The following is a 12,750-nucleotide window of genomic DNA, read 5'->3' on the forward strand; positions in this document are numbered from 1 at the left end:
CACGCGAGGTTCGTAAACATGTTATCCGTGTTCGTAATTTCGCTGCGTTCGCGCGTCTCGCCTGTTCGCATAGTTTTTGTGTTTATGCGAATGACACCTGCTGGTAATTTAATATTTCAGCGACCAGAACTGTTGTGAGCCGCGTTGTCGAAACAACGGAAGCACAAGGAACCCAGAAAGAATTCAGTCATTAGCCACATGGTGACGTAAACTGAGTAATAAAAATGCACCAAAAACACTGTTTAAATTTCTTACTTGCACACAAAATGCACTCGGGTGAACGGTAAACACATGAAAGAAGGCATCGACACTGCAATGATTTGGGTTGTACTTTGTCGACAACCGGCTCAACACATGAGGGGACACCTTAGTTTTGAGATACCCATATCGACACTGATAACGCGGTAATATTGGAGGAATCCCGACAGTTGAATTTTATTTCTTAATACATGTAGATTATTCGTCTAAAGCTGGGTGAAGAAGCCGGGCTTCACCAAACTCTGATCACCCTGCATAGCGCCCCCCCGCACAGCACAAAACATGCAATCGAAATTCCTAAAGAGGTAGACTACTGGGCTGCGCGTCCATCCCATCCAGGCATACCAAGAAAGCAGCCGTAGCCCTCGCCATCCGAGAGCATCCAAAGACAGTAATCCTACACTGTCCCATGGCATGTAAATATCACATCTAGGGCACGGTCGGTGAGGAGACCGGTTGTATAATCGAGATCAAAAACTTGGAAACAGAGTATATAATATGAACCCCAGGCCACCATTGTATGTAGGGCAACGGACTTTCCAACGACTTCGCTGGCGAAATACTGGCCCGGGCACCGTCACAGCAGTATCATAACTGTGATGTGTCCCTCTACATTTTCGCTGAATTCGTGCAGAAGTACAGGCTCGAAAGATAAGAATTTCCTAAACGCAAGAAAAAAATTAAGTAAGAACAAAGAAATAACCTTAAGAAGGATACACGCAAACAACTTCACTCCCCCCCTCACTACACACATGGTATTCAAAAATACACACGTCGCATTCCCGGAACTGTGGAGAAAATTAACGCTGTCTACCACATGCTATAGGCATGCTAGAATAACAAGGTTTTTTCCCTCATCTGTTCCACAAGCCCTAACCAGTAGAAGGCCGCGCCCTGCTCAGGCATGCCCTGACGGACAGAAATGGCTCGTGAAGAGGACCGCAGTAGCAGTTTCAAAGAGTGGAATCCAGAAATATGGATTCCAGCTACGGGGTTAATACTCAATGCCGTGAGTAAACTTTTGAAAAAAGCTGACTCACAGGGCAGCTTGACAGTGAAAGCGCTCAAAAGTACAAGGAGGACAGCAAAGGAAAGACATACAAAGCGCTTACTTTAAACTGATTTTATTTCATGCGAAATACAACTTTATACTCCTGGTCATTGTCCTTTTGAGCGTTTTCACTGTCAAGATGGAAAACCAACTCGCCCACTCAATTCCATTATTCACAGGGCAGAACAGGGCACATGGCCCGCGTGCCACCGAGACACTTAGTTCACATCGTTGTCAAACGTATTAACTTTTGCGCATCCGACAGGTGGCACAAAAGCCGACTCGCTCTAAATTATGGCGTTGAGGGCAGAGAAAGAGGTAGCGCTCGATGCGAGAGAGGTGCACTCTATTACGCCGAGCTTGAAGCGATGTGGTCTACGGGGTGGCCGGCGCGATCTTGTTGTTGACTGCGGTGACCTGTACCAGGCGCATGGTACGGGCCAACATCTCGGGACAGAAGTATTTTGGAGAGCCCACGTAGCGGAATGGCAACCAAAGCAAGATGAGGGAGGCAGGGGAGAAAGAGACATTGTGGTTATGGTGGTTCTGGGATTCTTGCTGGGAGACCTGCGAGGTTAGTAGCCTCAGCACGGTCATTTGCTTCGTGGGTGTACTTAGAAAACGAAGCAGCCAGATGAGAAAGCAGCGTGTATAGAGGCAATTGCGGCTCGCGGGCGCAGAAGAGGTTTAAAGTGAGAAACGGAGATTGTCATGGCGTACGCGTATCTAACATAAGGAAGAGGTGACATCCTAGTCACGTGGATCTGGTGGAACGTATAGGTGCGAACAGAATAATTCGAAGCGCAGGATAAGAGGGCTGCTCTCCTGCGGATCGCGCCTGCGTAAAATACGTGCAAGGTCTGGGCGTGAGCGGCCTCCCTAACGAGCGAGCCTCCTTCTCTAGTACACGCAGTCTAGCGCCGCGCTGCTCCCTATTAGCGAACCCTAATAGACTATGGGCCCTCTCATCGCTGCGCATAGAGTTTAGGGTTAACAGCCGTTGTATATGTGACTCGGATTCTTTTGGATCGAGCCATCTTCTGGCGCGTGAGCTTGCGGCGAGTTCGACGCCCTTATTTGCGGAGGTAGCGCGCCAAAGCCCTGCTTCGCCTGCTGCGTGCGAGCTCCGCGGTGAGGCTAAACATCGTACTCAGAGCTCTTTCTCTTTTACTTTTTTTGCGACTATTTTGCAGGTTAATATTTCTTTTTGTGCCGCAGATGAAAAGTTTTTTACTTCAATATAACGAGCATCAATACCGCGAGTCGTAGAATGGTGAGAAGTGGTCCACAGAAATAAATGAGGTCCCATGTTTTTCTCTGCCAGTTCTTGCACATGAGATTCTGCACATTCGATCGCGCGTTAACCTCGAATTCAGGAGGCCACAGTCTTACTAAGTTTCGCTAACGTCTGCATGATGATCAATTATATTGGTGATCTCTGTGGTCACTGTGATGATCACTTAAACAGAATGCCCCAATTCCGTGTTTTGCCACTCGGCCTGACTTAGATGGCAGGTCGTCCGCCGCGTCTGCGGAATCCCTTCTAGGCGCGGGACCCTGTACCACTCTGCATGGGCTGCGCCTGAAAACGTGGACGGATGATCGGGGAGGATATCAAGCTAACGTGCGCATTTGATGACACCGCATGGAAGTTTCGTTCCCGCCTCGGTACGTCTCGGATGTTCGTTTCGTTTCGTGTCCGAGCCATGGGTACACAGGTCCGTAAAGTGTATTATTGCTTCGAGGTTCATTTCCAAATGAACATGCAGACTGGAGAATTAACCAAATGAGGAGTTAGTGTTTAGATCGCCATCATATTTTAAAAATAACGAATACGAACAATCATGCTGTACATACTTCTGGAGGCTCAGTTTCAGCAAGTTACTTTTAGAACTACGGAGACACCTTGGCATTAAAGCCCATTTAGGACATTTAGGACACGCTATTCGAATGGTTCTAGCGATTTTATAATGGACGCTGTCGCATCAGAGACGATGAACACAGCGGACGACCTCGTTGTCAACATATGATTTAAACATTGCTCCCACTAAGAAGTTCTTGAGAGACGTGCCACAGAAAACTTGCAAAGTCTTATGGGTACATTCAATTTTTTAATGCTTTAAAATGTGAAATCTGGAACTGCGTCCTTCATAGCCTGAGTGAGGTTTGGTTTAGTTTATGGGGTTTAACGACCCAAAGCCACTAAGGCTATGAGAGACGCCGTAGTGCAGGGCTCCGGAAATTTCGACCACCTGGGGTTCTTTAACATGCACTGACATCGCACAGTACACGGGCCTCTAGAATTTCTCCTCCAAAGAAATTCAACCACCGCGGCCGGGATTTAACCCGCCTCTTTCGGGTCAGCAGCCGAGCACCATAACCACTGAGCCACCGCGGCGCAATAGCCTGAGTCACTTTGAGACGTTAAACCCATATAAATCAACCAATCTGGAACATGCAAAGCGAAACTAAATAAAGAATGCTCCGCTCTCCTTTTCTCGGCACTTCAGATCAAAAGTAACAACAGGCCGAGTGAAGTTTTTCCACAGATTTGAGGGATTCTATTTTAGATTTGGGGGCCACGGAAAGCTGCCAAGTTTCAATCGAACAGTTACTGGCGATAAATCGTGGTGCCTGAGGATGGGTCAGTATACAAGCCACAAATGATTATCCAGAGGAAGAAGGCAGGCCGAGTTTTAGACCAAGGCACCAGTTTCGAGTCGTTAGTGATGATAATATTTGTCACGTTGCTTTAACCAAGAGAACATTTTGCCTGCTTTGTCGTTCAGTCACGACGAAACTAATATCAGCGTCTATGGGGAGTCTTATCCGACCCCGCATCTGAAAATATGAAAAATACCAATCGCTCAATGAACGAATGTAGTTTTGCTAACTAACACCGTGCATGCCAACTCAACAACAAAAATGTTCGCCAGCCTTCCTCCGAACATCCGCAGTCAAATAGATAAACCGTCAAATATTACTACAATGTTACTAAAGAGGCAGCACGAAAACAAAATTGCCAATATTACTAAAGCGACCGCACGAAAACGAGATTATTGCCGCCATGAAAAAAGAAAACTTACTGCACAGTCGCGTCAGTATTCAATTTATTCCATGAAAAACACTGCGAAATCGGAAACGCATACTTCGAGAAATGATTAATGAACCCATTTGATTTTCTCTGCAATTGTAGCTTATCCTTATTTAAGTCATCCACGAGTGTCTGCGGAAAATACTGACCTCCGCTGTTCATCGAGCTTAAACACCGAGTACAGAAAACTAGCAGAAAAATTACAAAAATAAATTCATAAAAGAAGAAATACAGCTGGTGGGCAATTGAAATGCCCAATTTTGACAGCATTCAATCATAAAATAATGGCCGTAAAAGCGCAAAGAATTTCGCAGTCGATTTGCATGGTTAGACGAAATCCGAATTAGGTACGTTAGTGTTGTGTGGGCAGTTTTCCATTTTTTCTTCAACCTGCAACCTAGGTCACGGGAACTTGTGGCGTCATCAGAACCTGCCATATACATACATACACACACAAACCTGGGCAGGTTGCCCACACACTCCTGGGCAGGTGAGCAGCCTGGCGCAAAGCAAGCTTGAGGCAAAGAACAACACACAACTGCTGAACGCTGGCATGGACCACTCTTAGCGCTAACGCACTAAAATCAACATCAACGCGAGCGCATTAGCGGCAAGAAGCAAATATATCAACGGTTAGTCTTCAAAATTGTAAAGTAAGTCAATGAGACTGAATACAGTCAGCGCCATGAATACCGATGGAGCGCTTCGACTAGGAGTTAGGAATTGACCTCCTCCTTCCTCTAAATTGCTTAGTCTTCAAGGTTAGTTCGAGGTACTCCGTTACACAACACAGTGGGTATGGCCTCTCATCAGGGCGCGACGACCGTGTCGGGAGGCGTGCGGAATAACAAAGTCCCAGAATTTCAAGTTTTTTATTTTCAGCTGTAGTTTCCTGCAGCCGCTCACGTGCGCATGGAACGACGACGCACTTTTCTGTATAAAAGGGGCCGAGAACTGAGCTCAGTCAGCAGTCGGCTCTACAGCAGCTCAAAGTCACCATGGTAAGCAACTGAAGCCTTGTATTGCTTGCTAACAAAAATAGGTCCGGATTCTGATAGTCGGGTAAGCTGGAAACTCTAGCACTTAGCTAAAATAGCCCTCAAATTATATACAAAGCTACCCCCGCAGAAGTAACTGCAGAGGCCCGTAATATCTTCTGATTATTCAGAACTCTGTCTCCCTTAGAATGATACCTAAATACCTTTCAATGACGGTACTGAAGAGACGTCTGAAAGCAGACGCCTCTGATGTGCGTAGGTAAAAGGCTACGTAGTTCTGGAGGTGCAGTAGGGAACCAGCGGTGAAGTCTGCCACGTAGATTGCAGCGACGTATAACCGAGTCTCTCTCAAGTGAAAGGAAGTTTTGGTGAATTCGTGGTGCTTTTTCGCGCAAACTTCCCACGCTTATTCGTATGAGCTTCCACGCTCTGTCGGAGCCACCCGTGCCGGCCGTTAGCTACCGCTGTGGCTACGCCGCGAAGAGGACGGCAATGAATGGTATCAGCAAAGTGCGGCCCTCGAATCGTTCAATGTGCCTTCGCGTTTGTAGTGGCGCAAGCTTCTGACGGCAGCAATTGTCAGTCGCCGAATGGAACAGTTTCACTGCCTTCTGGGGAGCGCATTTCCCTATAGATAATACAACATAGCTTAAATACGCAACATAGTTAAAGCCTACACTTAAAACATAACTGCCCCATACATCCACAAATTTTTCGACTTAAGGAGGCTCTTAGCAATGAGTAAAACCTGAACAATATTTTTTTGCAGATCCGTGCTTGCGTTCTCTTGGCTCTTGCCACCAGCGCCTTCGCTGGCTACACTGGCTACGGCCTTGGCTACGGTGGCCTCGGCTACGGCGGCCTCGGCTACGCCGGCCTCGGCTACGGCCTTGGCTACAGTGGCTTCGCTCCATCTGTGGCCACCGTCGCCCACGCCCCAGCTGTCGCCACTGTGGCCCATGCTGCCCCAGCTGTCGCCACCGTCGCCCACGCTGCCCCAGCCGTCGCTAGCTACGCCGTCGCTCCAGCTGTGACTCGCGTTGCCGCCTACCACGCTGCCCCAGCTGTGGCTACCTACGCTGCTGCCCCAGTTGTTGCCGCTGCTCCAGCCGTGACCAAGGTTGCCACCACCTACGCTGCCCCAGCCGTCGCCACCTACGCCGCTGCCCCAGCCGTCGCCACTGTCGCTCACGCTGCTCCAGTCGCTGCCTACGCTGCTGCCCCAGCTGTTGCCACCGTCGCCCATGCTGCTCCAGTCGCCACCTACGCCGCTGCCCCAGCTTTCGCTGCCGTCCACGCCGCCCCAGCTGTTGCCACCACCACCGTTGCCCACGCCGCCCCAGCTGTCGCTGCCTACCACGCCGCCCCAGTCTACGGCTACGGTGTTGGCACTCTCGGCTACGGTGCCGGTCACTACGGCTTCGGCCACGGTCTCCTCGGCTACGGCCTGAACTACGGCTATGGCCTCGGCTCTCCCTTCCACTACGGCGCTCTTCTCCGCAAGAAGAAGTGTAAGTATATCCAGTGTTTATCACGTTTTGTTCGCGAAAGTAGTGTGCGAGATACCTAAAAGTAGTCGGTTTATTCGAGCTGTTGCGTTTTGCCCACAGAAGTGAAAACAAATGGAGCAGTTCGGGACTACAAGTGAAACTTCTGTGACTTCTCAGTGATGATACCCTCATAAGCAGAAAAAAAAACATGTATCTCCCACCTTGAGTTGTTAGGTTCATAAAGTACTTCCGTCTGTCTACATCTGCAATCTTGGCAGGGAATGAAGTGTACCTGACCTTTGTTTACAATATATGCTCTCGATGTCTGTCATGCTTAATGGTGGCTTTACCTTCGTTTTCAGAGGTTTCCCAGCTGCAAGTAGTCTGAATAACCACAACACAAGCCATGGCTGCCAATCCCCTTCATGCGAGTGCTTCGTGCGCGGCGCAGATGGAGAAATAAAATTAGGTTTTACGAAACTACATTCCTCCGTTCCTACTTTGACACTCGCATTGGACCTGCATTCTGAGAGTCAATTTTTCCACCTTTTCATCCTGGTAACCATCCTTCCTCTTGCATGGAGGTCGTCTGTTGGTGCAATTTATCGGTGTAAAAATCCATCGGTCCGTACTTAAGAAGACGTAGTCAGTGCAGAGATTCTTCTGTATCGCAAGTTTGGGGACAAGCGATCACAACAGCATGGCGCTCATAGCTTGCATAATGGCACCATTTCTTCAGGAAGGGCTAGTTTATACAATTTAACATCGGAAACAGATCCAGACTATGAAAAGTGATGTATTGAAGGGTTCTGAGTAATTTCGACCCCGTGGAGTTCTTTAACATGTACTGCCATCGCACACTACATGCGTCGCTAGCGTTTCGCCTCTTTCGAAAAGCGACCTAAAACAAATGAAACACTGAGCCACGGCGGCGGTCTCCGGTTCATCAGAACTTTGGCCATGTCAGCCGACGCTGTTTACTACAATGTCATATCGGTGGAGGTCAGGACGCCGACCACTGAGCATGTTCCATACTTTTGGGGATGCTGCTGGGTTCATTGAATGTTTTCGCCTGTAACGAAACACAGCGAAAGAAATGAAAATCAAAAGAAGAACTGCCTGGTAATAATTTGCGACCATGAGAAAAATCAAAATTCAAAAAGGGAAAACATAAAGAAGATGCGACAGTGCATGTAGCTTTGTTACTATTGATTTATTTTTCTCTTGCTGGAAAGGGAGCGAAGGATGTTGACTCAAATTATTCGCCACTATGTCTGCCTTTTCTCTGGCATGCTGTAAAAGAAAAGTGTAACGTGCTTAAAATATTGGTACGTGGCCCAGTGCGAGGAAGGCGGAAGGAGAACCAGGGGTACTTGGCAGTAAGCCCCAAATTCAGCGTTAGCCCATGTTTTCCACGACTTTGCGAGACGGAAGCCTGTAAGCTAGTGACGCATTATACTGTGCGAACAGGAGTAGCCAATAATGTTTTCAAAAAAATGGTCTCGCAAGGGCAGGTGTCTTCCAATGGGCGAAGGGAGTGGTAGCAAACACCAGGCAGAACGAAGCCATGCGACGGTTGTTTGCGCGTGCATGTGAGCATGCGGCCTCTTTGTTAGCGCGCAGAATCCGCGCTTTTGCGCCTCTGTTTCTCTTCGACGCGGGCCTCATTCGGTTTCTGGTGACGACAAGCGGAGAATTTGTATTACTTTTTTTTACTGCTGGGCTACGCTGCATTTCAAGAATTTTAGAGTGGCCACGCATGCCGGTGCTTTGAATTGTGCAGTTCGTGATAGGGCGCGCACGCTTTGTTGCCTGACGGCTGCTGCGGCGCGGTTGGTGGCACTCCTGCTGTTTTTTACAGTGGCGAGGTGAGATTGTCTCGTTTTTGCCAAACTGCGCTGCATGTCAAATAGTTTCACTAAGCACGCTATCCGGCTATGCCGGCGTCACGAACTGCGCGGATAGCAAAGGCGTGCGGGCAGCTTCGACAATGTGGTTTTGCATCGGCTCTTGCACGGGCACGTGTCATTTTTTACGGTTTTGACAATCGGAAGGCGAGAAAAAAAATGATTTTTTACAGTTTACGCGGCATTGGAAGCAGTTTAGACAGAGCACGCCGGTCCCGTCGGTCGGTGTCATTAATTACGCAGTTAGTTAATGCGCTCAATGGGGCGCCTGCCGTTTCGACACGGGTAGTTTTACTTCAACTTTTCCAGTTAGCTGTTTTCGTTTTATGACCATCACCTTCTGATCCACAATTAGTTTTAGTTCATTTGTTGACGGTGGGGCGGATTTTGGTAAACTTCAGAAAAGCGGGCAAACATGTCGGAGGCAAGTGTTCGGTGACAGCACGGGAGTGCGCTCTTCCGGACGGCCGGAGAAAAGACAAGGCGTAGGACAAAAAGGAGCCAGAACAGGAACCTCTCCGCCAAACATTACGTCGCCTGTAATATTGAATACACGCATTGCACCCCCACACTTCTTCTAAGTACACCCAGAAGGCATTCTGTGAACCTCCCGCTGGCAGCCTGTTGCGGTGTATAAATACTTTTTCACGAACAAAGCGCGTAGTCTGCTGTCCATCTAGCTTTTAGGGGACAGAAAATAACGCTAGTAATAAGAAGAATACATGTAAATTATTGGCAACGTCATCTTGTATTATTGTATGTGGTGCATCAAGGTTCCACAATCGAGGTTCACAAAAGTATGTTATCCGTGTTCGTAGTTTCGCCGCGTTCGTACGTCTCGCCTGTTCGCACAATTTTTGTGATGATGAGAATGATACCTGCCATTATAGTAATATTTCAGCGACCAGAACTGCTGTGAGTCGTGTTGTCATAACTATGGACGCACTGGGAGCCCGCTAAAAACTCAGTGATGTGCCACATGGCTAAGTGAACTGGGCAATAAAAACGCACCAAACAACTGGTTAAATTCCGTACTGCACAGGCAATGCACTCGGGTGAACGGCAAACCTATGAAAGATAGCATTGACATTGTAATTAATTGAGTTGTACTTTCTCGACAACCGGCTCAATACTTGAGGGGACACCTTAGTTGTGAGAAACGCATATCGACACTCATAACGACGTGATATTAGAGGAATCCCGACAGTTAAATTTTATTTCTTAATAGTGCTAGCTTATTCGTCTAAAGCTGCCTGGAGAAGCCGGGCTTCGCCAAACTCTGAGCACCCTGCATAGCGCCCAAGCGCACAGCACAAAGCACGCAATCGAAAGTCCCAAAGAGGTAGACTACTAGGCAGCGCGTCCATGACATCTAGGCATACCAAGAAAGCAGCCATAGCCCTCGTCATCCGAGAGCATCCAAAGACAGTAATCCTACACCGTCCCACAGCATGTAAATATCACATCAAGGACAGGGTCGGTGAGGAGACCGGTTGTATAATCGAGATCAAAAACTTGGAAACAGGGTTTTAGTACGGACACCTGGCCGCCACTGTATGCAGAGAAACAGACTTTTCCACGTCCTCGCTGGCAAATTACTGGACCAGGCACCATCGCAGAAGTATCATCACCGTGATGTGTCCCCTTACATTTTCGCTGAATTCGTGCAGAACTACAGGCTCCAAAGATAAGAATTTCCCATACTCAAGACAAAAAATTAAGCAAGGACGAAGAAATAAACTTAAGAACAGTAACACGTTCTGCTGGGCGAGCTGGTTCATCTTGGTAATGTAAAACCTTTAGCGCAAAACGACTAAGAAAGGACGGGAACAGAGCACAGACACAAAGGAGCGCTTCTCTCAACTAAATTTATTGCCAAAAGAAACAGTCATTTTATACACTGGTTCCAGTACAGAATCTGCTCACATTTCGAAGACTGCGTACATGCGCACATGCCAGGCGACGCTGTCGATCACACATCTTGTAGGACAATCCTATCTAAAAACCTGTACTCGGTGAAGTTGTACTCTAACGAGTGCAGGTTTTTAGATGGGATTATCTTACAAGATGTGTGATCGGCAGCGTCGCCTGGCGTGTGCGCATGTACGCAGTCTTCGAAATGTGAGCAGATTCTGTACTGGAACCAGTGTATAAAATGACTGTTTCTTCTGGCAATAAATTTAGTTGAGAGAAGCGCTCCTTTGTGTCTGTGCTCTGTCCCCGTCCTTTCTTAGTGGTTTTGCGCTAAAAGCTTTTACATTACCAAACTTAAGAACGATGCACACAAACACCTTCACTACTCCTACTCACTACACATACGGCATCCAAATCTACACATGCCGGTATGTCGGAACTGTGGAGAAATTTAGGACGTCTACCACATGCTACTAGAATTCAGTCATATCCCTCATCTGTTTCACAAGCCCTAACCAGTAGAAGGCTGCGCAATGCTCAGGCAGGCTGTGAGCGCCAGAAATGGCTCGTGAACAGGAGCGCAATAGCAGTTTCGGCCAATGGAATTCTGAATTATGGACTCCAGCCACGGGGTTCATGCTCAATGCGGTGAGTAAACATTTGAAGAAAAACTGACTCAAATGGCAGAAATAATCGGGGGCACACGGCACGCGTGCCCCCGAGGCACTTATTTCCCATCGTCGTCAAGCGTATTAACTCTTGCGCGTCCGACAGGTCGCACAAAAGGCGACTCGCTCTAAATTATGGCGTTGAGGGCAGAGAAAGAGGTAGCGCTGGATGCGGGAGAGGTGTACTCCATCACGCTGAGCTTGAAGCGAGGTGGTCTACGGGGTGGCCGGCGCGATCTCGTAGGTGACTGCGGTGACCTGTACCAAGCGCATGGTAAGGGCGAACATCTCGGGACAGAAGAATTTTGGAGAGCCCCCGTGGCTGGATGGTAACCAAAGCAAGACGAGGGAGGCAGGGGAGAGACACTGTAGTGACGGTGGTTGTAGGATTCTTGCTGAGAGACCAGCGAAGCTAGTAGCCTGGAGCTTTCTCGAGGGCAGGCAGGATCGGCACGGTCATTTGCGCCGTGTGTGCATTTAGAAAACGCAGCAGCCAGATGAGAAGGCAGTTGGTACAGAAGTGATTGCGGTCCGCGGGAGCAGAAAATGTTTAAAGTGAGGAACGGAGAGTATCATGGTGTACGCGTATCTAACATAAGGGAGAGGTGACATCCTAGTCACGTGGATCCGGTGGAACGTATAGGCACGAACAGAATAATTCGAAGCGCAGGATAAGAAGGCTGCTCTCCTGCGGATCGCGCCTGCGTAAAATACGTGCAAGGTCTGGGCGTGAGCGGCCTCCCTAACGAGAGAGCTTCGTTCCCTAGTACACGCAGTGTAGCGCCTCACTGCTCCCTATTAGCGAACTCTAATAAACTAAGGGCCTTCTCATCGCTGCGCATAAAGGGCAGGGTTAACAGCCGTTGTATATGTGACTCGGCTTCTTTTTGGATCGAGCCATCTTTTGGCGCGTGCGGCTTGCGGCGAGTTCGACGCCCTTATTTGCGGAGGTAGCACGCCAAAGCCCTGCTTCGCCTGCTGCATGCGAGCTCTGCGGCGGGGCTAAACATCATACTCAGAGCTCTTTTTCTTTTCTTTTTCTGCGCAGTTATATTGCAGGTTAATACTTATTTCTGCGCCGCAGATGAAAAGTTTTTGACTTAAATATAACGAGCACCAATACCGCGAGCCGCAGAATGGCACAGAAGTGGTGCACAGAAATAAATGAGGCCGCATGTTTTTCTCTGCCACTTCTCGCGCATGAGATTCTGCACATTCGACCGCGCGTTAAGCATGAATTCAGGAGGTCAAAGTATTCCAGAGTTTCGCTAACGTCTCTATGATGATCAATTACATTGGTGATCTCTGTGGTCACTATGATGATCACTTACAGAGAATGCCCCAATTCCGTGTCTTGCTGCACAGCGTGA

At 48.4% G+C, this 12,750-nt stretch overlaps 1 protein-coding gene across 1 annotated transcript in view; it reads left to right on the plus strand.

Annotated features, from left to right (window-relative positions):
- LOC149363373 (uncharacterized) overlaps positions 1-12,750 on the plus strand; it is a 28,318-nt gene extending 15,568 nt beyond the window's left edge. The window contains exons 4-5 of the mRNA XM_089568495.1: positions 6,163-6,912; positions 12,746-12,750. Of these exons, the coding sequence (XP_089424621.1) occupies positions 6,163-6,912; positions 12,746-12,750 (755 nt within the window). The remainder of the gene's footprint in view (positions 1-6,162; positions 6,913-12,745) is intronic.

The sequence above is a fragment of the Amblyomma mixtum genome, chromosome 2 (assembly GCF_055824585.1).
Source record: "Amblyomma mixtum isolate Tamu chromosome 2, ASM5582458v1, whole genome shotgun sequence".
NCBI classification, from domain to species: Eukaryota; Metazoa; Arthropoda; class Arachnida; order Ixodida; family Ixodidae; genus Amblyomma; species Amblyomma mixtum.